Genomic DNA, 23400 nt, shown 5'->3' with positions numbered 1-23400 from the left:
AGGCCTTACTGCACCACACGTGCGTCGTGGGTGAGGCTTCGCGTCTGTTACTAGGTTGGAGGGTAAAGAACTAATGGACTAAAAGAAAATTCTACTTTACTTGCGCCATATATATATGCGCTGTGAACAAATAGTACCATTCGTATTTCGCCAGACGTATTCCTACGCGGAACCGGGCTTGCCACGACATGTTGGTCGGCACGATTGAACTTGAACCAAGGGACATGGCTGCTGGCGCCAGGTTCTCGTCCAATGGTAGAATGAAACTATTATGGGCTGTTAGTAGACTAAAGGGATATTCAGTGCATATTGTACAAGGAATATACAGGGGATATCAAACGATATACAAATACTATTAAATATATATCCATAAATAAATATATATATTCGGTTTAATCTGATCCTTCACAACACCATATGTTATCTATTTATTACTAAAAATAGATGCAATACCTCTCTACCTAATCTTTGCATTTTGTACTTTAGTTTTTTATATTGTATATTTTGTATAGTGTTTGGTCTTTATTCTTTAACTTTTTTTTACTGTATGACGCACAATCTCAGGAGGCTCATACAGAACCAAGCATTTCACTGTAATGTACATGTAGCTTATATGTGACAAATAAAACAAAACTTGAACTACCAGTACTTCACACTGCAAGGATTTGCTTCCCACATGTCCTGGTGCTTTTCTAGTAAGTTTACCCCTTTCAGGTGAGATTAGAATTTTGAGAAGAGAGTGTTCTAATGAAGATGTCACATATGGCTACTGGTCATTGAAAGCTATAGACAACAAACATTTGATTTCCCGTCAGCTATTGATATTAGCAAACACTGCTGTGACGTCCAGCTTGTTTTCCAAACCTGTCTCCCCCTCTCCCTAGTGTCCCTCTCCTTGCGTTCTCCCCTGCAGATGTCCTCTTGTGCCGTCCAACCTCCCTGTGTCCTACCAGCTGTTTTCAATCAGTCACCCACCCCCCCCCCACCCCCATGTGCTTATCGCTAGTGTTTGTTCCTGTCGTATTTAGCCGCTACCATGGTGTAGTTATTTACTCTTGATTGTGAGGAAAGGTAGTTAGCATACCACACCGTCTGTTCACCTGTACCCTGCCTGCCTGCCTGACTGACCTCATTAAATACGTGTTGGAGGTTTTCTCGTCATCTTCCCCTTGTCTCCTGTCTGCACTTGGGTCCACATCCTAGCCTCGTCATTACAGAACTATCCAGCCATGATGGACCCAGCGGAGGACAGAGCCCTGCAGCAGCTGCAGACTGCGGTCCAGGCCCCGGGGGGTGATGATCGGCCGCCGCGGGGAGATTCTGCGTGAGATCATGGTGGAGCTTCAGCTCATCTCTGCCCATCTCCGTCAGTCTCCCAGGGCTGGCCCGTAATCTGCCTATCCACCTGCTGCCCAGCCACCACACAACCAGGCCTGCATCCCGGGAACCCCGCTTACCTCCACCGGAGTGGTATTAGGGCAATCCGGGAAGCTGCCGGACCTTTCTCCCCCAGTGCTTTGTGGTTTTCAAGTTGCAAACATCCACGTTTTCCCACCGAGCGCTCAGGCAATGCCAACGTCATCGCCCTGCCTTCCGGTAAGTTCCCTAGCCTGGGCAATGACAGTGTGTACGACCTAGATGCGCCACATTCCCGCTCGTCGTGCCACATTTGGCCGTCACCGCCGCAGGCAGACAAATTCCGAGGGAGGCCGAGCTCTCATTGTCGGAGGAGGCTATGCAGTTTGGCAGGACTAGGGCTGTCTCCTGTGGAACGGCAGCGCAGTGTGAGTGGCACAGAAACGCTGTCTGTACTGCGGCCAGCCTGGGCCACCTAATTTCTACCTGCCCGTTAAAGAGAGGAGGCTCAGATGGAGGTATTCTAGTGAACCGATCCAGATCCCAGTCCAACCCAGTTTCCTGCTACCCTCATCTGGAAAGCCCAGACTCATCCTCTACAGGCTTTTGTGGACTCCAGTGCCAACAAGTCTTGCCCATAGAGTTCCTATTGGAGGTCTACGCTTTGGAGTCTTTGTTTCCACCACTCACCTCACAGTTCCATTAAACCCCAGTGTCTACTGGGGTGACAGTGACTCAGGAGGTAGAGAAGTCGCCTGGTTCCCGGTTCGATTCCCTCTCCTCCCGGGCAGCGTGTCAAAGTGTCCTTGAGCAAGACATTTAACCCCTAATTGCTCCAGATGAGCAGGTTGGCACCTTGCATGGTCGCCTCCACCCTCAGTGTGTGAACGGGTGAATGTGAGGAGCAAATTGTAAAGCGCTTTGGAAAATAGCGCTATATAAATACACCATTTACCATTTGCGGTAATCATCGCAATGCTGTCTTCCTGGTTTCGGCCCTGGTTTGAGAAACGCAACCCCCTTATCAACTGGACCACCGGCATCGTTAAGGGTCAGAGTTCATTCTGCCGTCAGCGTTGTCTCAGGTCAGCCGTTCTCACGCCCCATCTGTCCTCGCTGCCACTCTGGTCGAAGAGTCTGGCACCCCATATATAGATATCTGTCCTGATATCTGTCCCCCTAGTGCATCGGTTGCCAGTCAGCCTGCCTTGCTGGCCTCCCTACTCCTCGACCTCCACAGCCTCCCCCTGCTGGATGTTCGCCGCCATGGCAGGGATCTCCAATACCTGGTCGACTGGGAGGGCTACAGTCTGGGAGTGGTGCTGGGTTCCTGCCAGGGACAGTTTGGACCCAGCTCTCATCACGGACTTCCATCTACAACATCCTGGTGGGATGTCAGGAGCTGTTCCTAGAGGGGGGGGGGTCTTGTCACGGTTGTGACTTCCAGTGCCTACTCCTGCTCCTCTTGTTTCTCTCCCTCTCCTTGTGTCTCCTGTGCACGTCCTGTAGATGTTTGCAGTGTTCTCCCGCGAGCAGTCATGTGTCCTACCAGCTGTCTTCAATCAGCCCCCCCCCCCCCCCCCCCTTCCCTGTGTACTTTCAACCCTGTGACTAGCTGGATCGCTAGTGTTTGTTTGTATTCTAGGCTACCCTAGTGTAGTTCTTTACTCTGTTTGTTTGTGAGGACAGCTAGTTAGCATACCACCCCATCTGTTCACCTGTACTCTGCCTGCCTGCCTGACCTCATTAAATACCCTGTGTTGGCTTTTCTTGTCATCTGCCTCTCGTCTCCTGTCTGCACTTGGGTCCACATCCTAGCCTGGTCATTACAGCAACAGGAAATACACTTGAGCCCAAGCTGTTCTCTATTGTAGCAACGCAATTCCACTGAAACCACCTACAGGGGTATTTTGAGCTAGAATTCTGAGCAAATTTACACATGAAAGTGTTCAACTTAGCTACAGTACAAGCTGCCGACAAGCCCCTTATTCCCATGTCCCACTGTGAGTGATTATGAATATAGCAAGCAGGGCTCCAGAGCTGTGTAGGGTCGATAGCAGTTTGGAACCATCTGGGCCATGTAATATGTAATATATGAGGAGTGGTGGGTGTTTGCTTGGGATGTACAGTAACTGACGCTCTGAGGTAGATGATAATGAGGAGTGGTGGGCATTTAGTTGGGATGTACAGTAATAGACTCTCTGAGGTAGATCCATTGAAGTTGACTTACCATTGGTGCAGAACTCATACGGTGTACATAGCTCGTCCTCAAACAGACAACCTGAGGGGAGAGACAGAGAGACAGAGAGAAACAAAAGAGAGAGAGAGACAGACGGAGAGAGAAACAGAGAGAGAGACTGTTAGAGTTGCAATAAAATGCACAACAGTATTCTCACAAGTCTCACAACCATAACCAACCGTCACACAATAAAGACAAAAGAATAGCAATACATACATATCTGCCGGGAGATGGGCTGACTCATTTTTAACTGTTGTAAATATACATTACATTTTTACATTTTGTCATTTAGCTGACGCTTTTGTACAACAAGACAGCAGGAAGGGTACCACTCTATCAGCTGAGTAACAATGTTCATCAAAGTGTTGAGTGCTACAGTGTAGGTTCGTATATTAGGACAAATGCATGACAGTAAGGTTAGTTAGGGTTAGAGTTTATTTTTCATTTCATTTCAGATAATGATTAAATAAATATACTCTGTAGTTGAAAAAAAACGTTTTGTTACCATTATCACAGATAGTTAGCTCTTTTCACCTGTTATATGAAGCTATATTAATCTAGGCTCTAGCAAGCATCTTGCTTCTCTGTCAGGAAGGAACCTACAACTATAACACTCTGCAACAGAAGGACCAGCCAGTCATTAGAACAGGTTCTGTAGGTTCCAGAATTCCATTCCAATAATTGGAATGAACATTTTCATGTAAATACACCAGATTATAGTACTAATTTACAGCAGTAGTTCTTTTGCAGGTTGACATTAACAGAACAGACAAATGACTTAATATACACAAACTTCATAATCACAAGAACAGACATGTACAAGTTACTACACTACACACACTACATAATCACAAGAACAGACAACAGTACTGTACATGTACTAGTTACTAAACTACACAAACATCATAATCTACACTACAGAAGGTTAGCCCTTTCATTACCACACTACAGAAGGTTAACCTTGTCACTACTACACTACAGACAGTTAACAATGTTTGTCATCAAAAATGGACGATCACTCAAATGGAATAAGGCCAGAAATGTAAAAATCTCCTATGTCACCGTTCCATAAAAGTACAACTCCGTGCTACATTAGCTCTCGCTTTGTGCCCCGGCTGCTAATGGCGGAGTTATCAATCATCAATTAGCCCAGCGTCTTCAGCCCAGTGTCGGCTACTAATACCCTGACTCTGTGGGTGATGCTCCCGCATCGTATGACTATTAATGTAGTTTAACCGGGCCTGGGTGTTTCAGACTGATAAATTAACAGATGGCAGGAGCATTATGGGTAACTGTTCCCTGTGTTCATATTTCACGCGGGGGAGTTGCGGCGCGCAGGGGGGGGGGCGACCACTCTCTTCGCCATTCCGCACTGTCAGGAACAGCCGCCTGTACAAAATAATGTAAAGCCGCACAAATGTACAAGTTACCAACAACATGTTGTCGGAAACACGTAACTGTGTAATTTATCGACTTTGATGTAGAAATCATTCTGTACCAAGACCCTGGAAGTTACATCCTTCTGTCTAGTGAAGAAGTACATAGTAAGTTACAGTGTTTTAACTGGTTTAAGCAAAAACTACTGGTTTAAGCAAAAAACAAGGTAGGCCTACTGTCTTTTACTGGTATGTATGTTTTTTCGGGACCCTCTAGTCACGGAGTGTACCAACGTCAATGTCACCTTCTTGTCGACGGACCAATCAAATTAACCGAGTGGAGGGATTACAAACCTGAGGTATCTGAAGATAAATCGACGGAAAAACAAACCAATCGATAATGTAACAATATGTAATGTTAGCTGAGATGGCAACGGTTATCAGTGGTATTGCTCGTGCGCCCTGTGCACTTTAGATGCTTTATGTACAGTACACCGCCACACCTCGCGTTTGAGCGCAAGAAAAAAGCTCCCAACGTGATCACAGCCGTAGTCACTACGAGCTTATAAAGGAAGTTCCAACAGGGGACCAGGGGGCCATATCCACACAACACGAGAAAACAACGCTTGGGTGCAAACTACACAGGTGCCGCCTCGTCAGAAACCACGTCCTTTAGAGACTAAAGCCGCAGAAGCACTGGACTCGCATGCTCGATGGCCTCCTTCCTGTCCTCTTATCTCTCTCCTTCCTGTCCTCTTATCTCTCTCCTTCCTGTCCTCTTATCTCTCCTTCCTGTCCTCTTATCTCTCTCCTTCCTGTCCTCTTATCTCTCTCCTTCCTGTCCTCTTATCTCTCCTTCCTGTCCTCTTATCTCTCTCCTTCCTGTCCTCTTATCTCTCTCCTTCCTGTCCTCTTATCTCTCTCCTTCCTGTCCTCTTATCTCTCTCCTTCCTGTCCTCTTATCTCTCTCCTTCCTGTCCTCTTATCTCTCTCCTTCATGTCCTCTTATCTCTCCTTCCTGTCCTCTTATCTCTCCTTCCTGTCCTCTTATCTCTCCTTCCTGTCCTCTTATCTCTCTCCTTCCTGTGCTCTTATCTCTCTCCTTCCTGTCCTCTTATCTCTCTCCTTCCTGTCCTCTTATCTCTCCTTCCTGTCCTCTTATCTCTCTCCTTCCTGTCCTCTTATCTCTCCTTCCTGTCCTCTTATCTCTCTCCTTCCTGTCCTCTTATCTCTCTCCTTCCTGTCCTCTTATCTCTCTCCTTCCTGTTCTCTTATCTCTCTCCTTCCTGTCCTCTTATCTCTCTCCTTCCTGTCCTCTTATCTCTCTCCTTCCTGTCCTCTTATCTCTCTCCTTCCTGTCCTCTTATCTCTCTCCTTCCTGTCCTCTTATCTCTCTCCTTCCTGTCCTCTTATCTCTCCTTCCTGTCCTCTTATCTCTCTCCTTCCTGTCCTCTTATCTCTCTCCTTCCTGTCCTCTTATCTCTCTCCTTCCTGTCCTCTTATCTCTCTCCTTCCTGCCCTCTTATCTCTCTCCTTCCTGTCCTCTTATCTCTCTCCTTCCTGTCCTCTTATCTCTCCTTCCTGTCCTCTTATCTCTCTCCTTCCTGTCCTCTTATCTCTCTCCTTCCTGTCCTCTTATCTCTCCTTCCTGTCCTCTTATCTCTCTCCTTTCTGTCCTCTTATCTCTCCTTCCTGTCCTCGTATCTCTCTCCTTCCTGTCCTCTTATCTCTCTCCTTCCTGTCCTCTTATCTCTCCTTCCTGTCCTCTTATCTCTCTCCTTCCTGACCTCTTATCTCTCCTTCTTGTCCTCTTATCTCTCCTTCCTGTCCTCTTATCTCTCTCTTTCCTGTCCTCTTATCTCTCCTTCCTGTCCTCGTATCTCTCCTTCCTGTCCTCTTATCTCTCTCCTTCCTGTCCTCTTATCTCTCTCCTTCCTGTCCTCGTATCTCTCCTTCCTGTCCTCTTATCTCTCTCCTTCCTGTCCTCTTATCTCTCTCCTTCCTGTCCTCGTATCTCTCCTTCCTGTCCTCTTATCTCTCTCCTTCCTGTCCTCTTATCTCTCTCCTTCATGTCCTCTTATCTCTCTCCTTCCTGTCCTCTTATCTCTCTCCTTCCTGTCCTCTTATCGCTCCTTCCTGTCCTCTTATCTCTCGGATGCACCCTGACCCTATTGACCCTGCGGAGAGGAGTGAGCGGCTCGTGACGGCACATAGAGAACAGGCTGTGGAGGAAGAGGAGGAGGAGGAGGAGGAGGAGGAGGAGGAGGAGGAGGAGGAGGAGGAGGAGGAGGAGGAGGAGGAGGAGGAGCGGAGGCCTTGGACTGTCTTCTTTTAATAATGAGACCAGACGGCTGTGAGGAGTCTATTCATCACCTCGCGCAGGAAGGGGAGATAATAGGGGGAGCGGTGGGGAGGAGATGAGAACTTCTTCCCTCCAGGTTCCCCCCATTTCAGCTATTAAAGCCATTAGGTTTACACGGCTATTATGGGCTAATTTGCCCGGCCATGTGAATTACAGCGGACACAGTCATGTCGGCATTCTGTTTGGGAGGCAAGGGCGTATTCAAGGGCCTCAAAATTGCATCTTTTGTGGGACTGATTCATTCTGCGAAATGTCAGCGAAATGGCTATTTAATCGCGGGAGTTGGGCGGTTCACAGGGGACGTCGGAACAGGACTTTAAGGACCACACGCACAAAGGACCTGCGCTGAGCTGAATGGAAACAGCCATGACGGTAGAAGGACGACTAAATGCTTCTCTCTGACTCACTCGCCTAAAGACTTTCTTTGTCAACGAATAGTCATAGGACTTTCTCAACTATTCATTGATTTAAAGGCCCAGTCTGTGATACAAGCAAATGAGCAAATGATACAACCCGCCACCAAAAACAAGACATTTGGCGGGGAAATCTGTTAAAATATGAATAAACGTATCAGATTCCTGTATTGACCCATTGGAACCAGAGCATCAAGCTGCAATAAATTCCAGATATATGGAGCATAGGACCTGAAAGCAGTCTTTCCCAGCGCAGTGCTTACTCTAGATATATGGAGCATAGAACCTGAAAGCAGTCTTTCCCAGCGCAGTGCTTACTCTAGATATATGGAGCATAGAACCTGAAAGCAGTCTTTCCCAGCGCAGTGCTTACTCTAGATATATGGAGCATAGAACCTGAAAGCAGTCTTTCCCAGCGCAGTGCTTACTCTAGATATATGGAGCATAGAACCTGAAAGCAGTCTTTCCCAGCGCAGTGCTTACTCTAGATATATGGAGCATAGAACCTGAAAGCAGTCTTTCCCAGCGCAGTGCTTACTCTAGATATATGGAGCATAGGACCTGAAAGCAGTCTTTCCCAGCGCAGTGCTAGGAACCTGCAGCACCAGCCAGTCTTGAGTTCTAAGTCTCCAGCTAATAAGTGATGTCACATGGTCAAAGAAACAAAAATCAAATGCTGGTCTCTTTTTGATACAGAATACAGTGGTGAGTACCATAGACATCTCTTTTTGATACAGAATACAATGATGAGTACCATAGACATCTATTTTTGATACAGAATACAGTGATGAGTACCATAGACATCTCTTTTTGATACAGAATACAGTGGTGAGTACCATAGACAGCTCTTTTTGATACAGAATACAGTGGTGAGTACCATAGACAGCTCTTTTTGATACAGAATACAGTGGTGAGTACCATAGACAGCTATTTTTTATACAGAATACAGTGGTGAGTACCATAGACATCTCTTTTAGTTTTTGCCTTCTCTCCCATTCCACCCACATTGAATCGTTATGCCAATTCCCTTCCTGGTCACTGCACTACCCTACTGTCGTTCTGGGCAGGGTGTAGACTAACACACACCGCCGATACATGTGGAGTCACCAGCCACTTCTTTTCACCTGACAGCGAGGAGTTTCACTGGGAGAGCGTAACACACACAGAGGTTTGCCCTCCCTGCTGAACAGGTGCTCCGACCGACCAGCAGGAGTTGCTGTCGCATCGACCAGGACTCGTAGCCCCACCGGCTTCCCACCTGCGAACACCGGAGGTACCGCTGCTGGGTCTCTGCGATGGCAGGCGAGTGCTCGGACCTCTACGGCCCGCTACCCCTTTAACTGGAGTCAACTCTTACACAACGGTGCTCTCAGTGCTGCAGAAACCGTCCCAATCCCTCTTGGCCGCGCATCTCAGCCCTCCGCAATTACTGTCAGTCCATTCAACTTTACCACCTCATCACTCCCCTGTTTAATTCATTACATTCTCCGGCAGCCCTTGTCAGCTCTCAATATTAATTACGGCCTGCCATTTAATGAAGCACCCACCCAAGCATGGTTAGTCAGACATCACTGTGTGTGTGTGTGTGTGTGTGTGTGTGTGTGTGTGTGTGTGTGTGTGTGTGTGTGTGTGTGTGTGTGTGTGTGTGTGTGTGCGTGCGTGCGTGCGTGCGTGCGTGCGTGCGTGCGTGCGTGCGTGCGTGCGTGCGTGCGTGCGTGCGTGCGTGCGTGCGTGTGTGTGTGTGTGTGTGTGTGTGTGTGTGTGTGTGTGCGTGTGCTTGTGAGCGGTGGTGTGATAGGTGGGTCCTGGGATTGATAACGCCGTATCCCCTCTGTCCGACAGAGATGATTAAAATGGGGCCTTTTAATTAAAACGCAATCACGGCAGATGCCGTTGATTACTCCAGGACAAAACAGGATGCTGGAGTGGTCGTGGCCACGGAGAGAAGCTGTTGAGAAGAATAACCGTGTCTGACCTAACTATATCCTAATGAAGCATCCTGACAATAAAGAGAAGAATAACCGTGTCTGAGCCAACTATATCCTAATGAAGCATCCTGACAATAAAGAGAAGAATAACCGTGTCTGAGCCAACTATATCCTAATGAAGCATCCCCCCCCCCCCCCCCCAAGAAAGGAAGTTTTTCTCCACTGATGGGCTACTGTAGGTAATTCAATTTCTAAATGGACACTCCTTCCTAAACACACTTTTCTCTCATTTCCTCTGTTGCCATTGTTACGACCCTGGCTCATGGGTACGCAACCTATGTGTAATCAACACCAAAACCCTGTGCTCTAACTCAAAAATGCTACTAAACCAAGGAACTACTAATATAACTATAAGCTAATGTACTGGTAACCCAACGGACAAGGACTGTAAGAACCTGACAGCTCTTTCACTAGGCACAGACAGTGCATGTGTGTTACTGGGTCTGCCTTTGAAGCTCCCCAGCAGGTAACCAATCAGCACTAATTGGCTAATTGGCAGCCCTCACCTGTATGCCCTGGTGACACAGGAGATGCCTCTAGGCCTCTAGTACATAACAGCCATATTCAGTTGAGTTAGATTTTTTTGCACAATTAAAAAGAAAGGGCTGTCATGCGATTGAAAATCGTTTATCAAATTAATTACACACTTTGTGACTCATTAATGTAAATGAATCGCGTATATAGACGGCCGCTCAAGTTGACAATAGAGGCTTTTGGGACGCATCGACGGTCCACTGTGTTTTCTAATGAAAGTCCTCCAGTGAAAGCGTAGCAATGAATAACTGGTCTTGATCCCGTTCATATCAATAGCTGTAATAGACGTTAATAATGAGTCATCAGACTCCAGAGAACAACGCTCACGTTCTGGACATATTACAGCAACCAGAGCAGTCATCGTGTATCATTTACGCATGGACATAATGCGCCCATAATGACAGCAATCTCAGTGTTTATTTATCACTCAGCTAAACTCATTGTAGTCCACTGTGGAGAACTATGCTGTCGGTTACATTCAATATCTTATGGATATATGCTTAGTGAATTAGACACATTAAACACAATCGAGAACGGCAACGTTTCTTTGTTGTCTGCAGGCCTGTGATGGCCTAATACCTTTCATATAGTATTTATTATTATCCTATACCATTTATTATCATAAATAGCATAGCGAGGCTAACATGAGGAAATCTGGTCACCGTGGGGACAACTCAAATATATATATATATATATATATATATAGAGAGAGAGAGAGAGATGAATCTGCGTTCATTTCCTTTGACACGTTCTTTTTTCGATAATTAATTCATCTAAATGAATACGTTGTTTTGACGACCCCACAGGCTTAAATAATGTAAAAGATCTGTCATAGAACACAGAATTAAAATCAAATTAGAATCAAATTCAAAATTACTACATACAAGTGATGGTAAACTACAGTAACAAAACATAATACAATAACAATAATAATAACAACAATAATATCAAAAGCAGAAAATGTAAGTGTGATGGGTATAAGTGCGTGTGAGGAGGATATTGGTTTATACACCTGTATTGGCTCCTGAGCAATAGTAATGATATGTCACTATAAAACAAATAAAACATGGATACATGGACAACAATACCTAAGCAAAGAAAAGTACAAAACAGTAGTTATATTTCGTATGGCTATCGCGTCCCGCTCAAGCCTATTGAGATACCCCTTATCTCCTTGTACCTAGTGTACACCACCACGAACAATTTATGCACCCACACCTGACCGGGTCCCGCCTCTATGGAGGCGTAGCCTATAAGACCATGGTACTGGTCACCAAACACCCTTCCTCTATTTTCGTTCCATCATATTGGATGCTGTGCACCGTATGTAACTAGTAGTATGAAAAGATTAGAGAAGGTTTGTAATGTTGAAAGCTTACCGGAGGTTTGCTTTTCCCTGGCATCTTCAGAGCATGTTTCAGCGGCACATTGGGCCGGTGCTGATGTTTCCTCGGCTGACGACGGCAGACCGAGGGGCAGCGTACAAGGTTTGACTATCAAGTCGGCTTGTACAAAGGTAAGGCCTGTGTCATTAGGACGGTTTCCTGGCAATCCTGGAGCACGCTGCTAACGTTAATGCTACTACTGCTACTTCTGCTAATGCTAACGTTGACGCTGAAATGGGTCGTTGTTCTAATAATCCCCGCCGCGGGATACCGCTTTTCCCTCCTCTTACCAGCTTCATTGATGAAGGTCAGTCGGTAGTTGATGTGGGGGGTTTCGCTGAGTCCTATTTACCTTTTTTACAGGTGAACGGGCTAACAACAGGGTGCAGGCCGGGTGTACCGTGGCTAAGCAGCCAGGTAGCTTTGTTCCTGTGCCCCGGCGGGGATGAACGACGTCCCGCCCGGCCGATGCTTGATAGCGAATCAGCTCGGAGGGTGGCAGTATGGACGGATGAGTTGTATACTGCTACAGGATGGTATTTGGCGGTGGCCAGTGTTATGGCTCAGCTGGCTAGTTTCCTATCCATATTGGCGTCGGGTAGTAGGACTTTGGGTCCAGCCGACATTGTAAACATGTTGCATGTTTGTGGTGTTATAGAGATCTTGACTCAGTCGCAAGCTATAACTGCGGGGAGGATTAGGATGCTATCAACGTTTGTTGTTAGGCATGTTTGGTTGGAGCAATCTCCTCTTGGGGAAGAGGATAGGTTTTCTCTCCTCATGACTCCTTTTTCCACAGATAGTCTTTTTGGGCATTCTGTGGAGGCACAGGTGGCTGTTGATCTGGGTCCTACACCGCCTCACGCTGTGCAGCCAGAGGTGGGAGCACGGTCTCGTCAACGACTGTGGCGAGATCCTCGACAGGCGGCCATGTTTCCCCCGCCAGTGGTGCCCTGGGTGGAGAGTCAACAGGGTACCACAAGGCCGACAGCCTTGGCGGCGAGGGATCGGCCATTTTGGGTGAATTCGAGTTTGGTAAAACAAGCCGTTGTCACTTTGCCGCGAGCAGCCCGCTCCCCGTTCAATCCTCTCTCTGTTACCCACAGAAGCGGGGCTCTGATCGTTCTCCTTTGACTGCGGGCCGCGAACCTTCATTGAAGCGTATGCGGCCCCATTCTTCACTTCTCATGGGGACAGGGGCTGACACCCAGTTGATGGCTGAGCCTGGGTCTGTCCGTGAGAATGTTCCGTCGCGTGGTTCCTGCACCACACGTTGTGTGTTGGATGAGCCTGGTGTTATAGCTGCCACTAGCTACAGTGGTCAGCTGGGGGACTCGAGGCCTCTTCTGTTGAATGCACAGCAGGGGTTTACCCCGGCTTCGCCTTCGCCAGGCGGGGTATCGCACTGGTGCCTCCCACTCCCGTCACAGCGGCAGTGGTCTGCAAAGGAGAGGCGAGCGTGATTTGGGTGGTAGCAATATCACTGCAGGGCTTCGGCGTGTAGGAGCCCATGGGGTCCTCATGCCTTGCGTGTCTAGCTGCGGAACAACTCCTCAGCATGCGCTAGAGGGGTGTTCAGGGGGGGGGTGTGTGTCAACCAGTTTGATGACAGCTTCTCCCGTATCAAACCGGCCCTTTCTGTCGGGGTCCCCCCTTGGGTGCGTCGCACAGCGGGAGGGACCGGGCCAACTATCTACTGTTCCTTGCGGCCCAGCGTCAGTTGACGGCGGGTGCGCTGTGGGATTATTTTCACATATGGCAACAAGAATGCCGTTTGGGGGGGTGGATAGAGAGAACGTTGAGGGGGGGGCTTGTTTTGCAGTTCACACAACCCCACCCTCCGTTCTCAGGTTTGGTGCCGACCCTATTGTCAGGGTCAGAAGCAGTGACAGCCCTGGCCGACGAGATCCAATCTCTGTTGGCGAAGCAGGCCGTCGTCGTGGTTCCGAGAGAGGACGCGATGTCAGGCATCTACTCCTGTTATTTTCTGGTACCCAAGAAAACAGGGGGGGTCAGACCTATACTGGATCTGTCCACGTTCAATCGGTTGATTGTAGCGAGACCGTTCAGAATGTTGACCGTCAAACTCCTTCTGCTTGCTGTCAGGAGGGGAGACTGGTTCACCTCCATAGACCTGAAGGATGCGTATTTTCACATCCCCATTTACCCTCCTCACAGGAAATTCCTACGGTTCCTGTTTCAGGGCGTAGCGTACGAGTACCAGAGGATGCCGTTCGGTTATTCTCTGGCTCCCCGCACATTCACCAGGTGCGTGGCGACTGCACTGGAGCCCTTACGTCGTCGGGGGTTACGAGTTCTATTCTATCTCGACGACATTCTACTCCTCAGTTGTTCGGAGGAGGTTGCCAGGTCTCATACCAGGCTGGTGGTGGAATTCCTCACCAACCTGGGTTTTGCTGTGAATTGGAAGAAGAGTACCCCTCTTCCCAGTCAACAGGTGGAGTACTTGGGCTTGACGTTGAGGTCAAGGCCCATGATTGCAACCCTCTCGGAGCAGCGTCGGGTGGTTCTCCGTCACTCGCTCGGGGGTTTCCATCTGGGAGGGACGGTCACGGCATTATGTCTGCTGGGCATTATGGCATCTGCTCACACGGTGGTTCCTCTTGGCCTCCTCTTCATGAGGAGGATACAGAGGTGGTTTCTCTCTATGAGAATAGATCCGGTGAGGGACAAAAGGAAACGGTTGACGGTTCCTTTGTCGATATGGGGAGATCTCGCCCACTGGAGGAGGCTGGGTATCCTCACCATTGGGGTCCCAATAGGCAGCAGGAGCTCACACGTCACGGTCTTCACCGACGCCTCTCTCACGGGTTGGGGAGGGACGTGTCGGACCCACGCAGTGGGGGGCAGCTGGACGGATCATGCTGGCCCAGCTGCCCCGCATATCAATGTGTTGGAGTTGGAGGCGGTCCTCCTGGTCCTCAAACGGTTCGACCACCTGGTGGTAGGCGAACACGTTTTGGTCAGGACGGACAGTATGACGGCAGCGGCGTATATCAACAGGCAAGGTGGGACTCGTTCCATCCGCCTGCTCCGGGCGGCGGTCGAACTTTGGCTATGGGCATCTCGCAGGCTGCGCAGTCTGAGGGCGCTCCACATTCCTGGTACAGAGAATATGGGGGCGGATATGATGTCTCGGGGCAGTCCTCATTACGACAAGTGGGAACTCCGCCCCGACATAGTCAGACAGATCTGGGATCGGTTCGGGGAGGCCTCGGTAGATCTGTTTGCGTGCCGACGCTCTCACAAGTGCCCCTTGTGGTTCTCGCTCAGTCGAGCAGATCATCCCCCCTTGGGGGTGGATGCCTTCTCGACCTTTCCATGGCCACCCGGTCTTCTGTACGCCTTTCCTCCTGTACAGCTGTTGAGTCAGCTGTTGGAGCGGATACGGAGGGAGCGCAGGACGGTGATCCTGGTCGCGCCGGACCGGGGCAAGTCAGTATGGTTCCCGGTCTTGATCCAGCTTCTGGTCGCTCCTCCTTGGGTCATTCATTGGTCGGCGACGGCCCTCTCACAGCACGACGGGTCACTGTTCCAGTTTCCGATGTTGGGCCAACGGCTGTTGGTGTGGCTGGTGGGAGGGTGAGTCTGGAGAGGATGGACCCTTTGGTGGTTGCGCATGCTCCCTCCACTGTTGCGGTTTATGCGGGCAGATGGCGTGCGTTCCAAGAGTGGTGTAAGGCGGGGGGCTGGGACCCTGTCTCCTGCCCCCTGGATGCTGTCCTGAGTTATCTCCAGTCTCTTCTTAGTAGACTGTCGGCTTCGACGGTGAGGGTATATGCGGCGGCTATATCCTCCTATCATGAGGGAATTGAGGGGACTGTTTTGTTCAGCCACCCTCTTGTGAAGCGTTTCCTGCTTGGCGCTCGACGCGTTAAGCCGGTGCAACGCTCCTTGGCTCTGACTTGGGATCTTCAATTGGTCCTCGGTCGGTTGTCCTTGGCCCCGTTTGAGCCGCTCGAGCAGGCGCCGTTGGAACGGCTGTCTTTCAAGACTGCGTTCCTGCTGGCTGTCACTTCCGCTAAACGCGTGGGTGAGCTCTGTGCTCTCTCGGTACGTCCAGAGTGCCTGTCTTTTCGGGCCGATTGCGGTGCCACTCTGCGACCTAATCCTGCTTTCATGCCTAAGAATATCCGGAGTTCCTTCCGCTCCCGGGATATTGTGGTTCAGGCGTTTCGTCCTCCTCCTCACGCTAGTGAGTTAGATGCGGGCCTTCACCTGTCATGTCCGGTCCGTGCTTTGGGAATTTACCTCAGCCGTACTCAGGACCTCAGGGTTACCAATCAGCTTTTTGTCTGTTACGGTGGTTATCGTGCCGGTAAGGCACTGTCGAAACAGCGCCTGTCCCATTGGTTGTGCGAGGGCATTGCCCTCTGCTACACATTGGCTGGGCAGGATCCCCCTGGGGGCATCAGGGCGCACTCCACTCGTGGGGTGGCTGCCTCTGCCGCTCTCCTGGGTGGGGCCTCGGTGGAGGACATATGTGCTGCAGCTTCATGGTCCTCCCCGGGCCCCTTTGTAAGGTTTTACCTCATGGACATGACCGGGGGTTCTGTCTCCCAGGCGGTTCTGGGATCTGTGGCCTTTCCTGCTTCCTGTCCCTTGGTAGGGTAGCAGGAGTGTGTGGGTATGGGCCACAGTGTGTTAGGTCACACGTGGTTCCACCTGTGCTGTGTGTTCAAGGGGTTCTAGTTCCCTCTTGTTCGCACTCAGGTGGAGTTGACTGCGCCCCCCCTTCGTTAGGAAGGATGGGGTGACAGGGCTCCCCGCACCCATTGATGTGGGCTTACGGGTCCTCAGGGGGTACATCTGTCGGGTCTCGCGTCCGCTCTAACCCATATCTCAATAGGCTTGAGCGGGACGCGATAGCCATACGAAATATAACGATTATATGAGTATTGGCTGAGCGTCCCGCTCTAAGCGGCCCTGAGTTCCCTTTTTGAGGGATCTTTTACTGGAACGGGATTTTGGCGAGGAAGGGTGTTTTGTGACCTGTACCATGGTCTTATAGGCTACGCCTCCATAGAGACGGGACCCAGTCAGGTGTGGGTGCATAAATTGTTCGTGGTGGTGTACACTAGGTACAAGGAGATAAGGGGTATCTCAATAGGCTTGAGTGGGACGCTCAGCCAATACTCATATAACTAGGTTATCTACATAACCTATCGTTCAATGGAATTTTAAAGGTGCTGTAAGTGGTATTCTTGTGTGAAAATAAGTGGTCTACATGTTAAAATAATAACTCTACATTCCGACAGCCATCACTGATATAGAGTGTGGATACCAGAACATGTATTTTCTGTTTACTGCAGAGCGGAGGGACTGGAAGACCCATGTTACTGGCAAAACACTCTACTGTATATCAGTGATGGCTGTCAGAATGTAGAGCTATTTAACACTTATTTGAACAAATAAATACCACTTACAGCCTCTTTAAGCATCTTTTGTAAGATTTTATAGAGAGAAATGTAGGAGGATGATGATCTGAAGATTGACGAGTTGAGTCAGAACGGACCTGTGAATTTGCTTTAACCCTTTTACTACCACACTACAGAAGGTTAACCCATTCACTACCACACTACAGTAGGTTAACCCTTTCATTGTCACACCACAAAGGGGTTAGCCCTTTCACTACCACACTGCAGAATGTTAACCTTTCACTACTACACTACAGACGGTTAATGTTAACGGTGGTGAAAGGGTTAACCTTCTGTAATGTGGTAGTGAAAGGGTTAACCCATTTGTGGTGTGGTAGTGAAAGGGTTAACCCATTTGTGGTGTGGTAGTGAAATGGTTAACCTTCTGTAGTGTGGTAGTGAAATGTTAACCGTCTGTAGTGTGGTAGTGAAAGGGTTAACCCTTTGACATGTGGTAGTGAAAGGTTAACCTTCTGCAGTGTGGTAGTGAAAGGGTTAACCCTTTGTCATGTGGTAGTGAAAGGTTAACCTTCTGTAGTGTAGTACTGAAAGGGCTAAAGGATATTCACAGGTCAGGTTAAAGTAAGTCTCGAACCACTCAGGAATAATTCCCTTCAATCGAACGGATACAAACATCGTTATTTGAGAAATATTGATGTCATAAACGGTGAGAATCTGGAGTCTGTGAATCAGAGGAGCAGATGGGATGTGATCCTCTGATCCTGAACAACTCTTGATCGTGTCAACTCCATCATCGTCCAGCAAGCTGGCGATGTCGCCTGCAGGAAGCAGACCGATTAGCAAAGTCGAGTAAGTAAATCCTCTGTGGACTTCACTGGATAAATAGAAATGGATTTAGTTGTGTTGCTTTTTTTTGTTCATGATGTTATTTTCTTTTTTATGAATGAGAGAGAAATGGATGGATTGTCTCATTCTCATGTACAACCTGAACTCTACGTTGGGTTGCAGTCACTGGCTCACCCTATCTTTATTCTTTATTGCCTATATTTATTGTATAATATAACCGATAGGGTATACAGACCCTCATCTGTACCTTTGTTTACACAGTTTATTTTTCTCATATTTTTATATTCAGAGTTAATTATATTGTTTACAGTGTTTATTTTATCTCATATTTTTACATTCAGATCTAATTGTATTGCCTATATTTATGTCTTTCTACTATAGTTTACAACCTTGATCTCCAACCATTGTCAATCAAGTTGTACATGTTTTAATTGATTGTTATCCATACCTGTCTTGTGATTTGATATGCCTTTTTTGCTTAACTCTGTATGTACACTCGACGTGACTGTAAATGAGGGAAGCCTCAGTTGCCTTTCAAGTTTAAATAAAGGTTTGAAATTAAATTAAAATGACCCTGCCCATACCTGTACCTCCCCTCCCCCATGCTGCTATGATGCCCGAATGTCCCCAAGGGTCATCTGTTTCTATCTCTCTCTCGATCCATCTCTCGTGTTCCCTCGAAGCAACCGTTGTGATTGGAGGATCAGGGAAATGAGGGCGGGGCTTGAGATAGACTCAACATGTCAGCCCACTGCAAAATTAATTTGGTATTGGAAAAGATGTAGCTACAGTTAATTACAGGTAGCACTTCTAATGTAATTCCGCTCCTCTTAAAATAGCCACTGTCTGGGCTGACCTAATTCACAGTGATGCATGGAGCAGCACACAGAAGAAGACCTGTGGATGGAGAGAGAAAGTCAGATTACATACTGACTGCTTCTTGCATTATCGCTCTCATTTGTATCTGTTAGAAAAATAGAGAGTATAGGCAGTAAATAGTGGAATTCATATCATGCACTGCCCCCCCCCCCCTGCTGTTTTTCTCTTACCGTTACAGAAAATATATATATTTTTTAAAGGGGCAATTTACCACAAAAAAAACAATGTTGATTTATTTTGTACATAATGTCACACACATCCATGGCCACAATATGGCCATCAGTGATGCCATCGGGGACATTTCAAACCTTTATTTAAACTCTAAAGGCAACTGAGGTTTCCCTCCTTCAAAGTCACGTGGAGTGTACATACAGAAATAAGCATAAAACCAGCTTAGAGTGAGCACCGCCCTCTGTACTTTTCAGGGTGCTTCGCGCCCGTAAAGGGGGGGGTGGGTTTTCTTTTCCTTTTTGTGTTTGATTTGGTGCCACTGGTAGTCCTCCTTGCTCTCTGTGTTGCTGTGTTTGTAAATAAATACCTTTATTTTGCAAACTGCTTCCTGATTTTGTGTCGCTATTATGTCTGTTGCCCTCCACTGGGGTGCATAACAATCACTATTGCACTTTACTGTTACATTTGCCCTCTGGTTGGGTGCCGTCTATTCGTTGTACTGTACTTGTGCTGTATAATGACAATCCATTTGTCACAGCTTGGTGCTTTAAAGGCACGATATATTTTGAGTGGAGTTTATTAGTATTCACAAGGAGGATCCAGAATCAGTTATGTGAAGTTAATGTAAATACCCGTGGCCTAGCCCTAGACCTGCCAAGGTCTGCACAGCTGCTCAGCCGAGAGGGAGCAGTGCCCCCTGCCTCACCCATTACCACCACCTGTCTGGAGCCCCGTTCACACAGCCTGCCTCACCCATTACCACCACCTGTCTGGAGCCCCTTTCAAGCCCTGTTCAAGGTGGGGATGTTGTGCCGTTATTCCATCTCGCCGCTCTGTAGAAAAGGTACGAACACAGAATGGGGGGCGGGGGTTCATTTTTGTCCCGGTATTAAGCCATCAGCGGAGGTAGTCACATTGCCAAATCTACATCTGTGGAAAAGGGGACAGCTGGCATGCTGGGACAGCGGTGTGACGGGTTGCTGTGACAGAAAATTGGCTTCCTGTACAGAAATAGATCAATAGATATAAATAGATTTCCTGTGATTAGTAGAAAGAGGATTGTTGAAGCTCTTTTCTTATAAATTTTTTGGACTATGGTGATGTGATTTATAGGCATGCTACCTCTGGACCCTGTCTATCAGTCTGCCCTCAGGTGTATCACTGGTGACAGACATGATATCACTGGTGACAGACATGATATCACTGGTGACACACCACTGTGTCCTTTATGAAAAGGGTGGATGGCCTTCTCTGGTTGAAAGGCATAACTAGCATTGGTATTTGTTTATTTTTGAAGCCCTTATTGGTAAACTTACATCACAACACTGTTGGAGTGGAATCTTGGAACCTATTCTACATGTTCAAATGACTGGTTGGTTCTTAGGGTTCCTCCAGTTTGTCTGAACCAGGAAAAACAGCTTTTTCCTTTGATGCTTCCAACACTTGGAATGCCCTCCAACTGAAAGCTGAAGGTTCTTCCTTCTCTTGCTGCATTTAAAAGTACGATCTCCGGCCACTGTGTATCGACTTGTCTTAGCAGATAAAAAAAAAATGTATTCTTATTTATTGTGCCAATATGTATGAACTTGCTGATCCACTGTATCTTGTTTTGTACAGTACCTCAGTTGCTCAGACTGCTTTGTTGTTGTTGAATCAAGTAAAATCCTAGTTAAGCATGTATTGTGCGCGTGAACGTGCGGCACACTTCATAGGTTTTGTTTCACGGTAAATGAAACATTTAAAAAAAGAAAATGTTTTAAGTTAGTAGTACCGACGTGATTCGGTCGATACCCTTAAAAGTACCCGAATCGGTACCCATCCCTACGCACACTAGACGCTGACGATGTGGTGTTAAGTGTCATGCCTCTCTGATTCTGGAACGCTGGCATGCTAGTTTCTAAGATCACACACATGGGGCGGCATTATGCTGGCTTTGTTTTTGTTTGGTTTTGTAAAAGAAAAAGAAAAAAAGCAAAGCTGGCATAATATTTTCATTTCAAACCTTTATTTACACTCGATTTACAGTCATAGTACTGTACATCGAGTGTACATACAGAAATAAGAAAAAAGGGGGAAAAAGCATATAAAATCACACAGCATATAAAATCATAACAATAAGACAACAAGACAAGGCAAAAAGCAAGGATAACAAATCAATTAAAACACGTACAACTTGGAGATAAAGGTTTTAAACTCAGCTATGCCCTAATTTCCCCAAAGGGATCAATACAGGAATATCTTATCTTACACATATAATTCACTTTCAGGTAAATACCTCATATATGCAGCATGTTTGGGACATAAGAGTATGGATTTGTTCCCTCAGGGGAGAGATAAGGGATGACAGGAGAGGAGGTAGGGCAGGGGAGTCGGCAAGCAAGCTCAAATAAGGACAGAATAATTACCTCTTAGAAATGTTAATCTTTTAGAAAACAATATAACCAGTCTAATTTACACTGGTACCATTGTGTTATTGTGGTCATCTTATATTCCAGTCCCATGACCATATGGACGTGTAACATTCCAAAACCTTTAATGATGATTTTTACCACTGCAATAAGAAATAAATAGAAAGAAAGAAGAAAATCAATGAAAAGAGTCCCAAACGCCCCACAAGCTCAGTCTGATTGTCCACAGTCCCTCCCCACAGGTGGTTGGCAAGTAAATGCCAGCATACAGATTTTATGCATGGGAAGTTGAACGTTTAAAAGAGAGGTCTCAATTTCCTGTAATATTGCAGTGAATTATCACAGGTAGGAATTCATTAGCTCAGTGAATTATCACAGGTAGGAAGTCATTAGCTCAGTGAATTATCACAGGTATGAATTCATTAGCTTTGTGAATTATCACAGGTAGGTAGTCATTAGCTTAGTGAATTATCACAGGTAGGAAGTCATTAGCTCAGTGAATAATCACAGGTATAGGAAGTCATTAGCTCAGTCAATTATCACAGGTAGGAAGTCATTAGCTCAGTGAATTATCACAGGTATAGGAAGTCATTAGCTCAGTGAATTATCACAGGTAGGTAGTCATTAGCTCTGTGAATGATCACAGGTAGGAAGTCATTAGCTCGGTGAATGATCACAGGTAGGTAGTCATTAACTCAGTGAATTATCATATGTAGGAAGTCATTAGCCATTAGAGGGCCTACCTGGAAGAGGTAGAGAATCTGTCACAGTGGTGTCAGGAGAACTGCCTCTCCCTGAACGTCAGCAAAACAAAAGAGATGATTGTGGACTTCAGGAGGTCGGGGGTCAAGGACTACAGCCCCCTCAGCATCGACGGGGCACCGGTTGAGAGAGTGAACAGTTTCAAGTACCTCGGAGCCCACATATCCGAGGATTTGACATGGACCACACACATTGACAGTGTTGTGAAGAAGGCACGACAACGCCTCTACTTCCTCAGGCGCCTAAGGAAGTTCCAAGTCAGTCAGAAGATCCTTAGGAACTTCGACTCATGTACAATAGAGAGCATCCTGACTGGCAACATCACCTCCTGGTTTGGGAATAGCACTGCACAAGACCGTAGCAGACTACAAAGAGTGACACGTTCAGCCGACGCACAATTGGAGGGGGGCTTCCCACCCTCCAGAACATTTACAACAAGCGGTGCAGGGGGAAGGCTAAGAGAATTATTAAGGACTCGAGCCACCCGAACAACTGCCTCTTTGAACTGCTGCGGTCAGGCAAGCGATACCGGAGTCTTAAGGCGAGCACAGAAAGACTCAGAATAAGCTTCTATCCCCAGGCCATCAGGCTGCTAAACGAACAATAAACACTATGCAACAACCATCAAATGCACACAGCACACACACCCACACGCACACACTCACTTAAACAAACAACACACTGCAGCACCCACTCTCCACACTTTAGATCACACAAACACACTTTATATTTATTGATAAAGGATTTGCACTACAACTCGTACACCTACTGTAAATTGTACCTAAATTGCACCTCATCCCATTTCTGCCTTGCACTATATAGTATTGTATATTAGTACACCGCATAGTATTGTATATTATATGTTAACTCAGTTACGTCTATTCTGCATCGAACATTGTACATATGCCTATACTGAACACTGTGACCTCATTTTTTTTACTTCTAATTTACATGCTATACTATGTTATTCTATTTCATACTTATCTTGTCTTGCACAGTCTCTGGAGCGTAACAGTAAGAAGCATTTTGCGGGGTGCTCCAGTAGCACACCATGTTACCGCGCTGCGTCGCGGGACTCCGTGCTGCGTCACGGATCTGGTTGACTCCGAGTTCGATTCCCGGACTCGCCGTCATTTGCCGAATGTCTCCCCCTGCTCTCTCTCCCGTTTCACCCTACAACTGTCGGTCATGCTTGACCAGAAAAGCGATAAACGCTAAAAAATAAAGTTTAAAAAAAAAAAAAAAAAAAAGCATTTTGTATAAAAGTATTCTGTACTTCTGT

The 23400-nt window shown here is 47.2% G+C and overlaps 1 protein-coding gene across 1 annotated transcript in view; it reads right to left on the bottom strand.

Moving 5' to 3' along the window:
* Positions 1-23400, bottom strand: part of ptprn2 (protein tyrosine phosphatase receptor type N2) — a gene marked incomplete at its 5' end in the record, with an annotated part of 334392 nt that overhangs the window by 271853 nt on the left and 39139 nt on the right. Inside the window, 1 exon segment of the mRNA XM_084325818.1 lies at positions 3587-3637. Coding sequence (XP_084181944.1) covers positions 3587-3637 — 51 coding nt within the window.

The sequence above is a fragment of the Notolepis coatsorum genome, assembly GCF_963971535.1.
Source record: "Notolepis coatsorum genome assembly, chromosome: 12".
Lineage (NCBI taxonomy): Eukaryota > Metazoa > Chordata > Actinopteri > Aulopiformes > Paralepididae > Notolepis > Notolepis coatsorum.
The sequence above is the reverse complement of the archived record's forward strand: the minus strand, read 5'-3'. Positions and strand labels throughout refer to the sequence as shown.